The 11713-nt window shown below is 36.2% G+C and overlaps 1 protein-coding gene and 1 pseudogene across 2 annotated transcripts; one reads left to right on the forward strand and one right to left on the reverse strand.

Moving 5' to 3' along the window:
• The first annotated feature begins 3370 nt into the window (after positions 1–3370).
• LOC147491557 (eukaryotic translation initiation factor 6-2) lies at positions 3371–6563 on the forward strand. Its single transcript, XM_086567026.1, has 9 exons — positions 3371–3490; positions 3563–3594; positions 3687–3783; positions 3895–3980; positions 4078–4122; positions 4957–5087; positions 5848–5958; positions 6050–6392; positions 6465–6563. Exons 2-8 carry the CDS (start codon positions 3585–3587, stop codon positions 6305–6307), a joined length of 738 nt encoding a protein of 245 aa, XP_086423152.1. The 5' UTR covers positions 3371–3490; positions 3563–3584; the 3' UTR covers positions 6308–6392; positions 6465–6563.
• A 724-nt stretch (positions 6564–7287) lies between these two features.
• On the reverse strand, positions 7288–11415 carry LOC147491558 (pentatricopeptide repeat-containing protein At2g13600 pseudogene; annotated as a pseudogene). Its single transcript, XR_015199777.1, has 2 exons — positions 8514–11415; positions 7288–7648 (listed from the first exon to the last, which is right to left on the reverse strand). The product of XR_015199777.1 is annotated as a pentatricopeptide repeat-containing protein At2g13600 pseudogene (transcript).
• Positions 11416–11713: the final 298 nt, after the last annotated feature.

Below are 11713 nucleotides of genomic sequence, written 5' to 3' on the forward strand. Positions count from 1 at the left end.
TTTACTTACTCACCCCAACTATCACCGGTGATTTACCCCTCATCACTTGGAAACCAAAGTCCATAGCAGAAGATATTTTCACAGTAAAGTGTTCCAGCATGTCAGACAAACAAATATTATAGCCCCTCTGTCTCAACAGATCCAGAACATGCAACACCCTCCAACTATTATCCACAAATTTCAAAGGTGCCTTCCTACAAAAGTTCAGCACGTCTAAGGTCAGACGTGAGAATGACAACCTCAACCCCGCCTTCAGTTGGCCATACGTAATTACAACCCCACCATCTCGAGGCATATAATCTGAACCAAAAACATTCTTCTCACCACTCAGGTCGTATATCATCAGATCTGGGCTATCAATCCCAAACTCTTTTCTTAAGTCTCCAAAGTTATCAAACACCGACCTAGACACCGCAACCTCAGTCATCGTCTCCAACGAAGAGGACGATGACACTCACCTCCACTACGTGCCCTAACACCATCATCTCCATCACTCACCGTTCTCTCTCTCCACTAATCCAACTCCACTTTACCACTCAAACTATCACTAGTAATCGACATTACAAAAGCAAAAGAAGCAAAAGATCAAATTTTTGAAGTTCAAGAAGACGTACCTAAAGACGAAAGGTTGGAAAAGTTTTTTTTTTTTTCTTCCACTCTGTTTTTCTTCCTTTGTTGATAAAGTGAATAAATGAAGAAGCTTCACACGTGAAAACTCTTCAGCTGCACAAATCTCGAAAGCAGACAAAACGTAATCATAACCTCGCCCACAAACCACCACGATTTTGGGACTATGGATCAGATCCAACAGTTCCTGCACATTTTCCAAACCGTTCAAACAAAACCAACTGTGCGAGCGACACGTGTTAAAAACTTTATTCCATTTTTTTCTTTCTTTTCACATCACAGCTGTCCAAAGAAATAAATAAAATAAAGGGGGGTTGTGTAGTAAGTACCTTCCGTTCTCAAGCATATCACTATATAACATGTGTCCACAATCTAGGTCGTATATTCACCAGCTCGTACCACACCACTATGACTAACAACGACCTAGACTCAGGTCGTCCCAAATATCAATTACAGCCATATATAGAAGCAAATGATCTAGTGTGATCCTAGAACTCAGTCAACACACCAATCAAGGAGATATTTACTTTATAACATCATGAGTAATGACAAATCATCAAGATAGCACAAAATATGGATCTACACTTGACAACGGCCTGGAGCAAATAAGGAAGGTCAGCTCAAACATCTATAAGTAGAAAGAGATGAACTACGTAAGGCTTGATTCAAGTTTACCCAAGGAACTTGATACGTAGGCAACTCTTATCCCAAGAAAGAGTGCATCCATTCCCTACCAATCACAACATCAGGTCGTAGACCCCAAAATATACTAACCTCTACAATAGTCATTTATGTTTTTCCATATAATCCATATAATTGGCGTAAGCTAATAACCACCACAAGTTGGAGCTAAATTCATTCCCCCTTATTCTCAGCCAACTATGCAACAAGGATTGAAGAGAGTTGTTATGTGCCATTAATGAAAATGTGTGCGCAGTCGATTCCATCAATTGAAACATTCAATTATAATGTTTTTGAATATGATGATTTGCATGACATTGAGATCTTCTTTGTCAGAGATCATAACTTGTATCAATTTCACTTGTTTTATTGTGAATAATTGTGTAAAATTTTGAGTTGTCTCCCAAAAATGTTATATCCGATAAAAACACTTAATTTGACCCATATTTGCGTAACAATTATTATGAAAATGAACGTAGTTGTTGTTCTTTTGCACCATTCTAATAAAGTTTACAGATATTACGACCTAAGGACAAAGCCCAATAATAATTTTGTAATAAGTTCACATTGATTTTTCATTTTGCCATAAGTCCTAAACTTGACATTATCATTTTTTACTTATAATTTCGGCTCAAGAACACATTTTCAATTTTTATTTCACCATAAGTCTTATGTAAATATATATTTTCATAGTTTTCTTTTCATATGTAAATTTAAATTTGCATATGAAAATATATATGTTCATATGCAAATATAAATTTACATAGTTTCATTTTCATATGTAAATTTAATTTACATATAGTATCTTACATATGAAAATTTACATATAATATTGTATTTTTACATATGTAAATTTAAATTTGCATATGAATATTTACATATAGTATTTTTTCAATTTAAATTTAAATTTTCATATGCAAATGTAAATTTAAATTTGCATATAGTATTTACATAGGACTTATGTCGAACTTAAAATTGAAGTGGACTTAGGACGAAAATATTTAGGAAAATTGAGCTCTTAGCCCAATTACTTATCCCAAAAGAAAACAAAATGAAGCATCTCGAATGGTTGTCATATATGACTTGCCAAATTGCCATCTATGCGAGTGATGTCTAATTATAACACAAAAACCAGAAGCCCTGCTGTACATCCAAAGACTTGCCGCACAGTGGCTAAAGGTAATAATACAAAATCACTGGTTATTTTTTTAGCCACAAAAATGACAAATAATATAAGACAAAACCATTGGTTTTCATAAAAATGTAAATTTAAATTTGCATTCTTATTTATGGGAACTTAAAATTCAATGGATAGGACTAAAAATATTTAGGAAAATTGGATTTACTTATCCCAAAAAAAAACAAAATGAACATCCAAACCGATGCCAAAAAATTGAGAATCCAAAAAATCTGTACATCCAAACTTGCTAAAGGTAATAATACAAAATCACTGGTTATTTTTTTAGCCACAAAAATGACAAATGGATTCAAAAATCCGAACCCAAACCGATAAAAAAATTGAGAATCCAAAATCGAACCGACTTGAATTGAAAAACTATAAATTGAATTAAATCCTAAATTAAATCAATTAATTTTAGCCGATAAATATATACAAAATTAATCATAAATATTACTAAAATGCCATTTTATCGGTTTGGGTTCATATCGGTTCGGTGGAGCCGTGGAGGACAAATCCAAAACCAAACCAATATCTTATCAGTTCGGTTCGCTTTCGGATCGGTGGAGTGAGATCCAAATTACCAAAACCCAAACTATTTTTTATCGGTTTGATTCGGGTCGGTTATCGGGTTGTTATGAAAACCATTGACAGCCCTACTCTTACCACAGCAACTTTAGAGTTGCCTGTAAGCAGCATATCTCACCAAAATTGCCAACCTACATCGACTCACTGGACTCCATGAGACCATGACATTCCTCTGACCCACAACTTGGGTCAACTTCCTTGGAGCCCAAGTATACTACTAATATACAACCCACCAAAACACACTCAATCTAATCCTACACGTGTATAGAACGTATCATCCAACGGCATTAAATACCGCTACACCAAATTACTAAAACCCCTGTCTCACACCACATCATCAGATAAAAAAAAAAAAAACCACAGCCTAAAAACACAAGACAGAAAGAAACCCTAAAAACAAATCCCCTTCAGCCAAAGGTACCAAAAATTTCTCAAATTAGGGTTTATATATTTTAACTGTTTTCATTTATTAATATGTTTTCGATGCAGGTTGTAGCTGTTATTATTCATCATGGCAACTCGTAAGTTTAATATTTTTGTTATGAGTGCATGTATATATATCGTTTTAATGATTAATATATTGACATGTTGGAGGGGATGGTATAATTGACAGGTCTTCAGTTTGAGAATAATTGTGACATTGGGGTGTTTTCAAAGCTTACAAATGCTTATTGCTTAGTTGCTATTGGAGGTTCAGAGAATTTCTATAGGTCTGTATGTATATGTTGGTTAGACTATAATAAGTTTATGTGGGGTTTTTTTTTTATAGTTTTTATGTTTGGTGTATTAAAAAATGATTGATCGGCTTTGTGATTTTGCAGTACGTTCGAGTCTGATCTCGCAGAGTTTATTCCTGTTGTCAAAACATCTATTGCTGGCACTAGAATAGTTGGGAGACTTTGTGTTGGTGAGTACACTTTGGATCACTTTAGCTTGAGTTTTTTGAGGTCTTTTTTTACCGCTCGAGTTTAACATGTCTAATTTTGTTGTTTCTGTTGTGGCAGGTAATAAAAATGGGCTTCTCCTTCCACACAATACTACTGACCAAGGTAATTTTGAGAGCAAATTTATAGAGGGGGTGATTAACTGATTATAATGTAGTACTCCCAAGTTTTAACTTTTTTTTTATTGCTCTGGATGTATACCTTTATTAAAGAAATGATAGTGCGATGGAACAATGTGCACTAATTGAGATATAATCTTTCTGGTTAGACCGGTAGACTGGAAAATGAACTTGGATAAAACTAGTTGTGGTTTTCCACTGTAAATAACTAACTCCATAATTTTTACAAAGACAAGAATGCAACTGCTATTCTTGCATAGTACAAGGAATATATTTGGACATCTTTTTGTATTATTTAGTTTTTAGCTTTATAGTGATTATAGTAGCTTCCAATCATTTACTGTGTAGCGCTTGTTGTTTGGGTTCTATTCCTGATGGCATTCCACTTGTCAACAGTGTCCAAAAAACAGTGGACAATGCTTGTAGACGACCTAGGTCAAGTTCTTGATGTTTCCTTTTTAAAACTTGATACGCTTTTCAAGTTAATGGCTGCTAAGTCATATTTTGATTCGATTGATTGTGTCATTAGGATCCTTCAAATTGTTCAGATGAGTTCCAATCTTTGAGTGCATAAACAATTTTTATATATTTATAAAATCTTGTGTTGTATAAAATGTATGTCATAAAATTTAATATGAATATTTTCTTCAACCTTGTTGATTGTATCATCTACATATGCAATAATTTAATTGTATTTGGAGGGCATGTCTTATAATTGTATATACGCTTGACAAATTTTGTTGATATTTTTTGTATGCTGGGTAAAACAATTTATATGTTGTTTCCTTGTTTGATTTGTTATCCTTTTCCTTCATTTTAGAGCTTCAACACTTGAGAAACAGTTTACCAGAGGAAGTAGCCGTTCAACGTATTGAAGAAAGACTGTCTGCTTTGGGGAATTGCATTGCTTGCAATGACCACGTTGCTCTGACACATACTGATCTTGACAGGGTATAGTATTTATTTACTTCTATATTACTTATTTAAGTTATTTTTGTGTTTAACAATGACTTCCTTGCACAAAATTTTGTGGCCTTTTTCACTAACAGGACTCTATTAATAAAAGAAGGCCTCTGCTAATAAAAGAGGGAGGTTACTCCTGGTTTTCTCTTGGCTAACAAATAGATTATGCAAATTTATTTTTATCCGCAAGTTCGTCGCGATTCAACAATACAGGCCTTGGTGGAGTTAGGGAAGTACATGCCTTGGCGAAGGTGTCTAGGGCTACTCGTCTTGGGTTTGGTTCCCACCTTCACCGGGGAAAAAGGGAATTTAAGGGTTTAGGGAATGAAGTTTTAACTATCAAGAAAGAAAAAAAATCACTAATAATCATATGAATATATGATCTCATTCTCACTAACCCTGACAATACTCAAGGTCAACAAAGGACAATTTTATCTCAGTTGGATGTAAAATGTTTTGCGTACTTGCTTCTTTAGATCAGCGTGCAATAACGTTGCTGTCGTGAGTTGTTCATTATCCATCCACCTTATTATTCTGGAAGGTCTACCTTGTAGAATCATTATTCTCCTATTAAATATTGTGGTCAACTGTGGTCTTACACTGGATCGTTGGCTTGACTGTTGAGAAACATATAGGTGTATCTTAATGCATTGGACGTTTTGTCACCTGCACTTGAATACTAATGAAACATATAGGTGTATCTTAATGCTTACTCATGCTGTATGCTATATCTATGGTTTTTTTACAGGAAACTGAGGAGTTTATTGCAGATACTCTTGGAGTTGAGGTGTTTAGACAGACAATTGCAGGAAACATTCTTGTTGGTAGTTATTGTGCCTTCTCTAACAAAGGCGGGCTGGTAAGAAACAGAACTCTCTATAGTGTTTAAATGATTGAAAGAGATCCCACCCTTGTTTGACCTATTCCTTTTAAAAATCTTCCCTTAACAGGTCCATCCCCACACATCCATTGAAGATTTGGATGAACTTTCAACACTACTTCAAGTTCCTCTTGTAGCTGGGACTGTTAACCGAGGCAGTGAAGTCATTGGTGCTGGTATGGTTGTCAATGACTGGACAGCTTTTTGTGGTTCGGACACCACTGCTACAGAACTCTCTGTTATTGAAAGTGTGTTTAAGTTGAGGGAAGGCCAACCCAATGCTATAGTTGATGAAATGAGGAGGTCGTTGATTGATACCTATGTTTGAGTACTTGAGCCACCTTCCCTTGGTGTCAATTACTTGCTGAAGTTGTTGTTAGTTTGTTATCTTGTTGATTATGTTTTTACTAAGTAGGTTTGAAAAATTGAATCCATTTAGAGGCATTAAGCATACAAGTCCAAAAGGTTACATGGATTTACAATGGCATAAACTTAAACTCGTTGTTTTTTGTTAAAGCAGAAGTCATGCAACTTTGAAATACAGAAAGTATTGGTTTGGAGTTGCACATAAATCGTCTTATTCCTTTCCTGGTACTGGACACTGAGAGTTTGAGTTTGGATGATTTAGCAAGTATAAATCAATTTAGGAAAATTAGCCAAAAAAAGTAGCAAACTTTGCCCGAAAATTCAATGAGTTTTGTTTGTTTTCTTCTTAACAAGCTTAAGGAATTGGGCGTATTTGTCAGCGCCGTTTTGATTAAAGAAGCAATTTTAACCAAACAAGAACAAAGTCCTTATCTATCAGACGCGCATGCCCTAATCTTCATCTGTCTAAATTAACAGATAAAGGTGGTAAATTTAATTTGTCCATGCTCGATTATAAGCTCTTGTGACGTTGTAGACAAAAAAAAAAAAAAAGGCTCTTGTGACATGCGGTCGGCCTGTCAAAAACTTTTGAGAACAAAATCGTTGACATACACCTGTTGAACCAAAATGACTTGATCAGAATTCTTTTGAGTCTATTGCACAGTCCAAAAGGCTGGTTTGCCTAAGCCAGGTTTACAAACAGGATTGTGTTGCAAGGGAGTCACAAGTTATAACTTATTATAAGTATAACTATGCCTCGATCTATTTATTAAACAAGCGAAATGAATTTCTAGAGTCGGCAATAGGGTTCTTCATTTCGTATTCTGATATTTTGGTGTTTGATTGACACTTGAACCATTAATATTTTGGTCCATGTACAAAAACTACAGATGAAGTGGCTACAGATCAACCGACGAACTGATTCGTCCCAACTCCCAACCAAATAGAAACGTTGTATTCATTGACATGAAATGGTACGTACTAGGCTACACGAATTTATCTACAAATTGGAGTAAAAAATGTGGAACAAAATTACATGTGAATCAGGATAAACTCTTTCAAGTTGACATCAAAATGTTGCACCCTGACCAGTTAAATGACTAGATCCGGATACGGTTGGAGGTTCCTCCACCCTGCTAGGCTTCGGTTAATGTGGTCCTGAGTGCCATATCCACGACTCTTGTACTCCTGTAGATCAGAATATCTCAGGTAAGGACTGCTCTGCAATGGCAACTGTTGCAAGCTCGCCTTCTTTTCCTCATTCTTCTGCTCTTCAGATTCGTCATTCCTAACCATTTGAGCGCTGTCCGACATTGCTTGTTCTCAGTTTTAGTACTTTGTTCAATTGAATACCAATGATACAAATTGGTGCATTATGTTGGTAATTGTATATATTGCAAACTGAAGAAAATGATGTCTGAATTATTATTGATTTTCCTTTAATAGACATTTGAATAAGTCAGTCTACTCTTCCTCACCAGTTGTTTTGGTGGCCAAGAATCTATTGTGTTGCAGACCTTAAATATATATGTAATGAGCTAGAATGCCTAGAGTCCTGTACATTTCTTCTCCTATTACGTATTTCTTAATCCTTATTGCCTGGGTGAAAATTTCAATCATTCTAATTCGGGTAATTCCTCCATAAATCGATTGACATTTTGAAAGTGTGAAGAAAGGATTTAACCATTACAGAAGCTTAAAAAGTTTGCAGCTTAACCATTTTTCAAAAACGAATTTTCCAAGCATTTCTTTCCAAGTAAGATAAGTCACTAGTCTTAAACGTTGCATCAAGTCCAATCCATGAAATTAAACAGATTTTGGCAAGAAAAAATGTACTTAATCTCGAATAAAAAAAATTCTCCAATATTTTTGCATTCACAATAGCATAGGTACTTACATATTTGTTAAAAAGAAGATACCAGTGAACAATATACAAACTTGATACAGTAAGCAGATATATACTCTAATTAAAAGTACTTCAAAATATCTACAGAAGGACTGTTATCTCATCAGTTTTGAATTTACCGCTAATTAGTATGATTTCTATGCCTAAGATACCTAAACATTTTTATGGAAATTACTCTTTTTTTATTTCTTTTTCTTTTACATAAGTTACAGTGATTCTGTTATATGAAAAATGAAAAGAATTGGAAGTAGAGTTCCATTACCTTGTATAAAACATAAAAGCATCATTTGCTACCAATAATCCCCACAAGAGCAAGATCCACTTCTGAAATGATGGAAACGGTGCACATCCCGCACTACTAATTTCCTTGCTGTAACGAGAGAAGTCAACTTCAAGAAAGTGTGACAATCGGTGCACACCCTTAAGTTTTTCATGACATGAACTGGTACACACCCAGGTAAGCTCAGCAACCCAAAAGCAACTGCAAGTTTCTCACTATGGTAGCCCCAGGATTCCTCAGAACCATTCTTATTTATGTAATCACCTGTATCTTCAATCTTCTTAAGAAGCTCTTCTAACTTTCTACGAACATCATTGATTTGTGGGTGGTCTGTATCATCTACAGTGAACACATGTATCCTGTTCCCAGCTTCAATCCAGCTACAACCAGGATTTTTCCTAATGCCTCTTTCTCTCATCAGTTTCCTCACATCTGAAAGGGCATTCAGATTTCCCGAGTCTGCATACAGGTTGGCTAGCAGGACATAACTTCCTGAATGTTTTGGATCCAACTCAAACAAATGCTTCACAGCACAATGTGCTAAGTCTGCATTACCATGGGTACGACATGCACTAAGTAAAGCTCCCCAAGCACCAGCACATGCTTCCATGGGCATCTCATCAATCATTTTCTTGGCATCCTCTAGCAACCCAGCACGTCCAAGAAGGTCAACCATACAAGCAAAATGCTCTGAAGTTGGAGATATACCGTGATCTTTTGTCATGGAATCAAAGTACTGTTTTCCTTCCATAACGAGTCCCGAATGACTACAACCTGATAGAACAGCAACATAGCTTATATGATCAGGGGCGAGACCTGATTTCAACATGCTCTCAAAAATCTGCACTGCTTTTGTTCCTTGGCCATTTTGAGCATACCCTGAGATCATGGCGTTCCAAGAAATTAAGTTCATCTCACTTATTGAATCGAAAACCTCCTGTGCTTCTTCAATCCTACCACATTTTGAGTACATAGTAATCATACCATTTACAACCGATATGTTCGCATCAACTCCAATCTTTGTAGTTTGAGCAATGATTTGATTGCCAAGTCGTAATGTGGCTGAATCAGCACAAGCGCCAAAAAGAGTTGCATATGTTGTCCAATCTGTCCGGACGCTTTCCCTTAGCATCACAGTGTATAACTTGAATCCTTCTTCCCAATGCCCATGCTGTGTGTATGCAGCTAACATGGAGTTCCAAGTAATGACATTCCGCCCGGGCATACTGTTGAAACATTGACGGGCGTTCTCAAGATCACCAATTTGAGAGAATGCAGTGAGCATTGCTGTCCAAGATATGATGTCTTTAGCAGGCATCAACTGAAACACATGATGTGCAGTTTTAATCTTTCCACATTTAGCATACATTGTCAGAAGAGCATTAGCTACAGGGATGGCAGACTCAAGTCCGATCTTAATAGTATAAGGATGGAGTTGAGTCCCTAAAGAAACATCCTTTATACTAGAACATGCTGCAAGAACCGTAGCAAGTGTGAACCTATCTGAGGCCATTGGCACTTTTCTCATTTCAATAAATAGCCCCATAGCTTCTTCTTCTGACCCAAACTGTGCAAGTCCCCCAATAAGAGTAGTCCACGAAACTGTATTCTGTTCAGGTAAGCTATTAAATACTTTCTTAGCAGCTACCAAATGTCCACACTTTGCATACATATCAATCAAACCACTACCCACATAGACATCAATAGAAGATTTTGATCTAATGAACCGAGCATGCAAATGCTTACCCCAGTATAAATCATGAATACTTGCACATGCACTAAGAACACTAGCATATGTCATGGAATTCGCTACAAAGCCTTGATTCCACATTTCAATAAACATAGAAAGAGTCTGAACGCCATACCCATGTTGCGACAAGATTGAAATCATCGTGTTCCATGAAACATTATCTCGCTCTGGCATCCTATGGAACATATCAATTGCAAGTTCTACCCGAGATCCTTTCGCATAACAATACATCATACTGTTATAACAAAACAAACTCGGCCTAGAAATCATACGCGATACTTTCTCAGCGTAACCCATTGCTCCACATTTAATGTACATATCAAGAATCGAAGTTTCCAGAAAAGGGTCTCTTCCAAAACCAAACTTCTTAACGAGACAATGCAATTGCAATCCTAACTCAAGCAACCCCAGACTTCCACACGCCTTCAAAACACACGACAAAGAAAAAGGATCAGGCTCACAACTAAAATCCCTCATCATTAAAGCAAACACATTTAAAGTCTCCCCACTTTCTCCATTCTGAAAATAACCCGACATCATAGAATTCCAAGACACACAATCTCTCTCACCCATTTCATCAAACAGTTTTCTAGCTTCCTTCATTCTCCCAGAATCAGCTAACCCACTTATCATAGTATTCCAACTAAACACATTACGTTCCTCAATCTCCTCAAAAACAAGTATAGCATCATCAACTAATCCACACTTTGAGTACATGTTCAACAAATGGTTTTGAAGGAATATCGAAGAAGCAAAACCAGTGGAGATTAAATGTGCATGGAGTTTTTGAGCATTAGGTATTGTTCCACAAGCTTTCATAGCTTCAGAAAGTGTTTTGGAGAATTCCATGTAAGGTTTTTGTTTGGAGAAGTTGAGGTATAAAGAGTTCATGCTTTCTTTTGCGTGGCTTTCTTGGTAAATATAACGAACTAGTTGTTGTTGAGTAGTTTTGCATTTTGAGCGGGTGCATGGAAACTTTAAAAACATTCAAAACTACCAACGTAAAGGTTTCTACGATCTATTCACTTGTTCATATTTTTGTGGGAAAAGTGAATACGCAATTTCGCTGAAATATTGGATATCTCGGCGAAATATTTTGGTTTTTTGAGAATCTGGAACGAATATATGAGTACATTCACTGCACCATAGTTACAGGAGTGTCAACCACCACTAGCACTGCTAGTCTGCTATAAGGAGACCAACTGGGCTGCTAGATTTATAAAAGACTCTCCAAAGATTTATAAGAGACTTTTTTTTTCTAGATGAACAATTCTCTAAAAACATTGAGGGGGTGTATTGATGTCCCTAATGAGCTGTAGAGTTTTTTCCTTTGCATCATGTGAGAAAACTTCCTAGTGAGTTTGGCAACTTCTTTCCAGTTTGCAGCTGCTGCGTCCTCAGTTAGTACATTCTCCTTGACAAACTCCATAAC

This window comes from Coptis chinensis, chromosome 6 (assembly GCF_015680905.1).
Source record: "Coptis chinensis isolate HL-2020 chromosome 6, ASM1568090v1, whole genome shotgun sequence".
Taxonomy (NCBI): Eukaryota; Viridiplantae; Streptophyta; class Magnoliopsida; order Ranunculales; family Ranunculaceae; genus Coptis; species Coptis chinensis.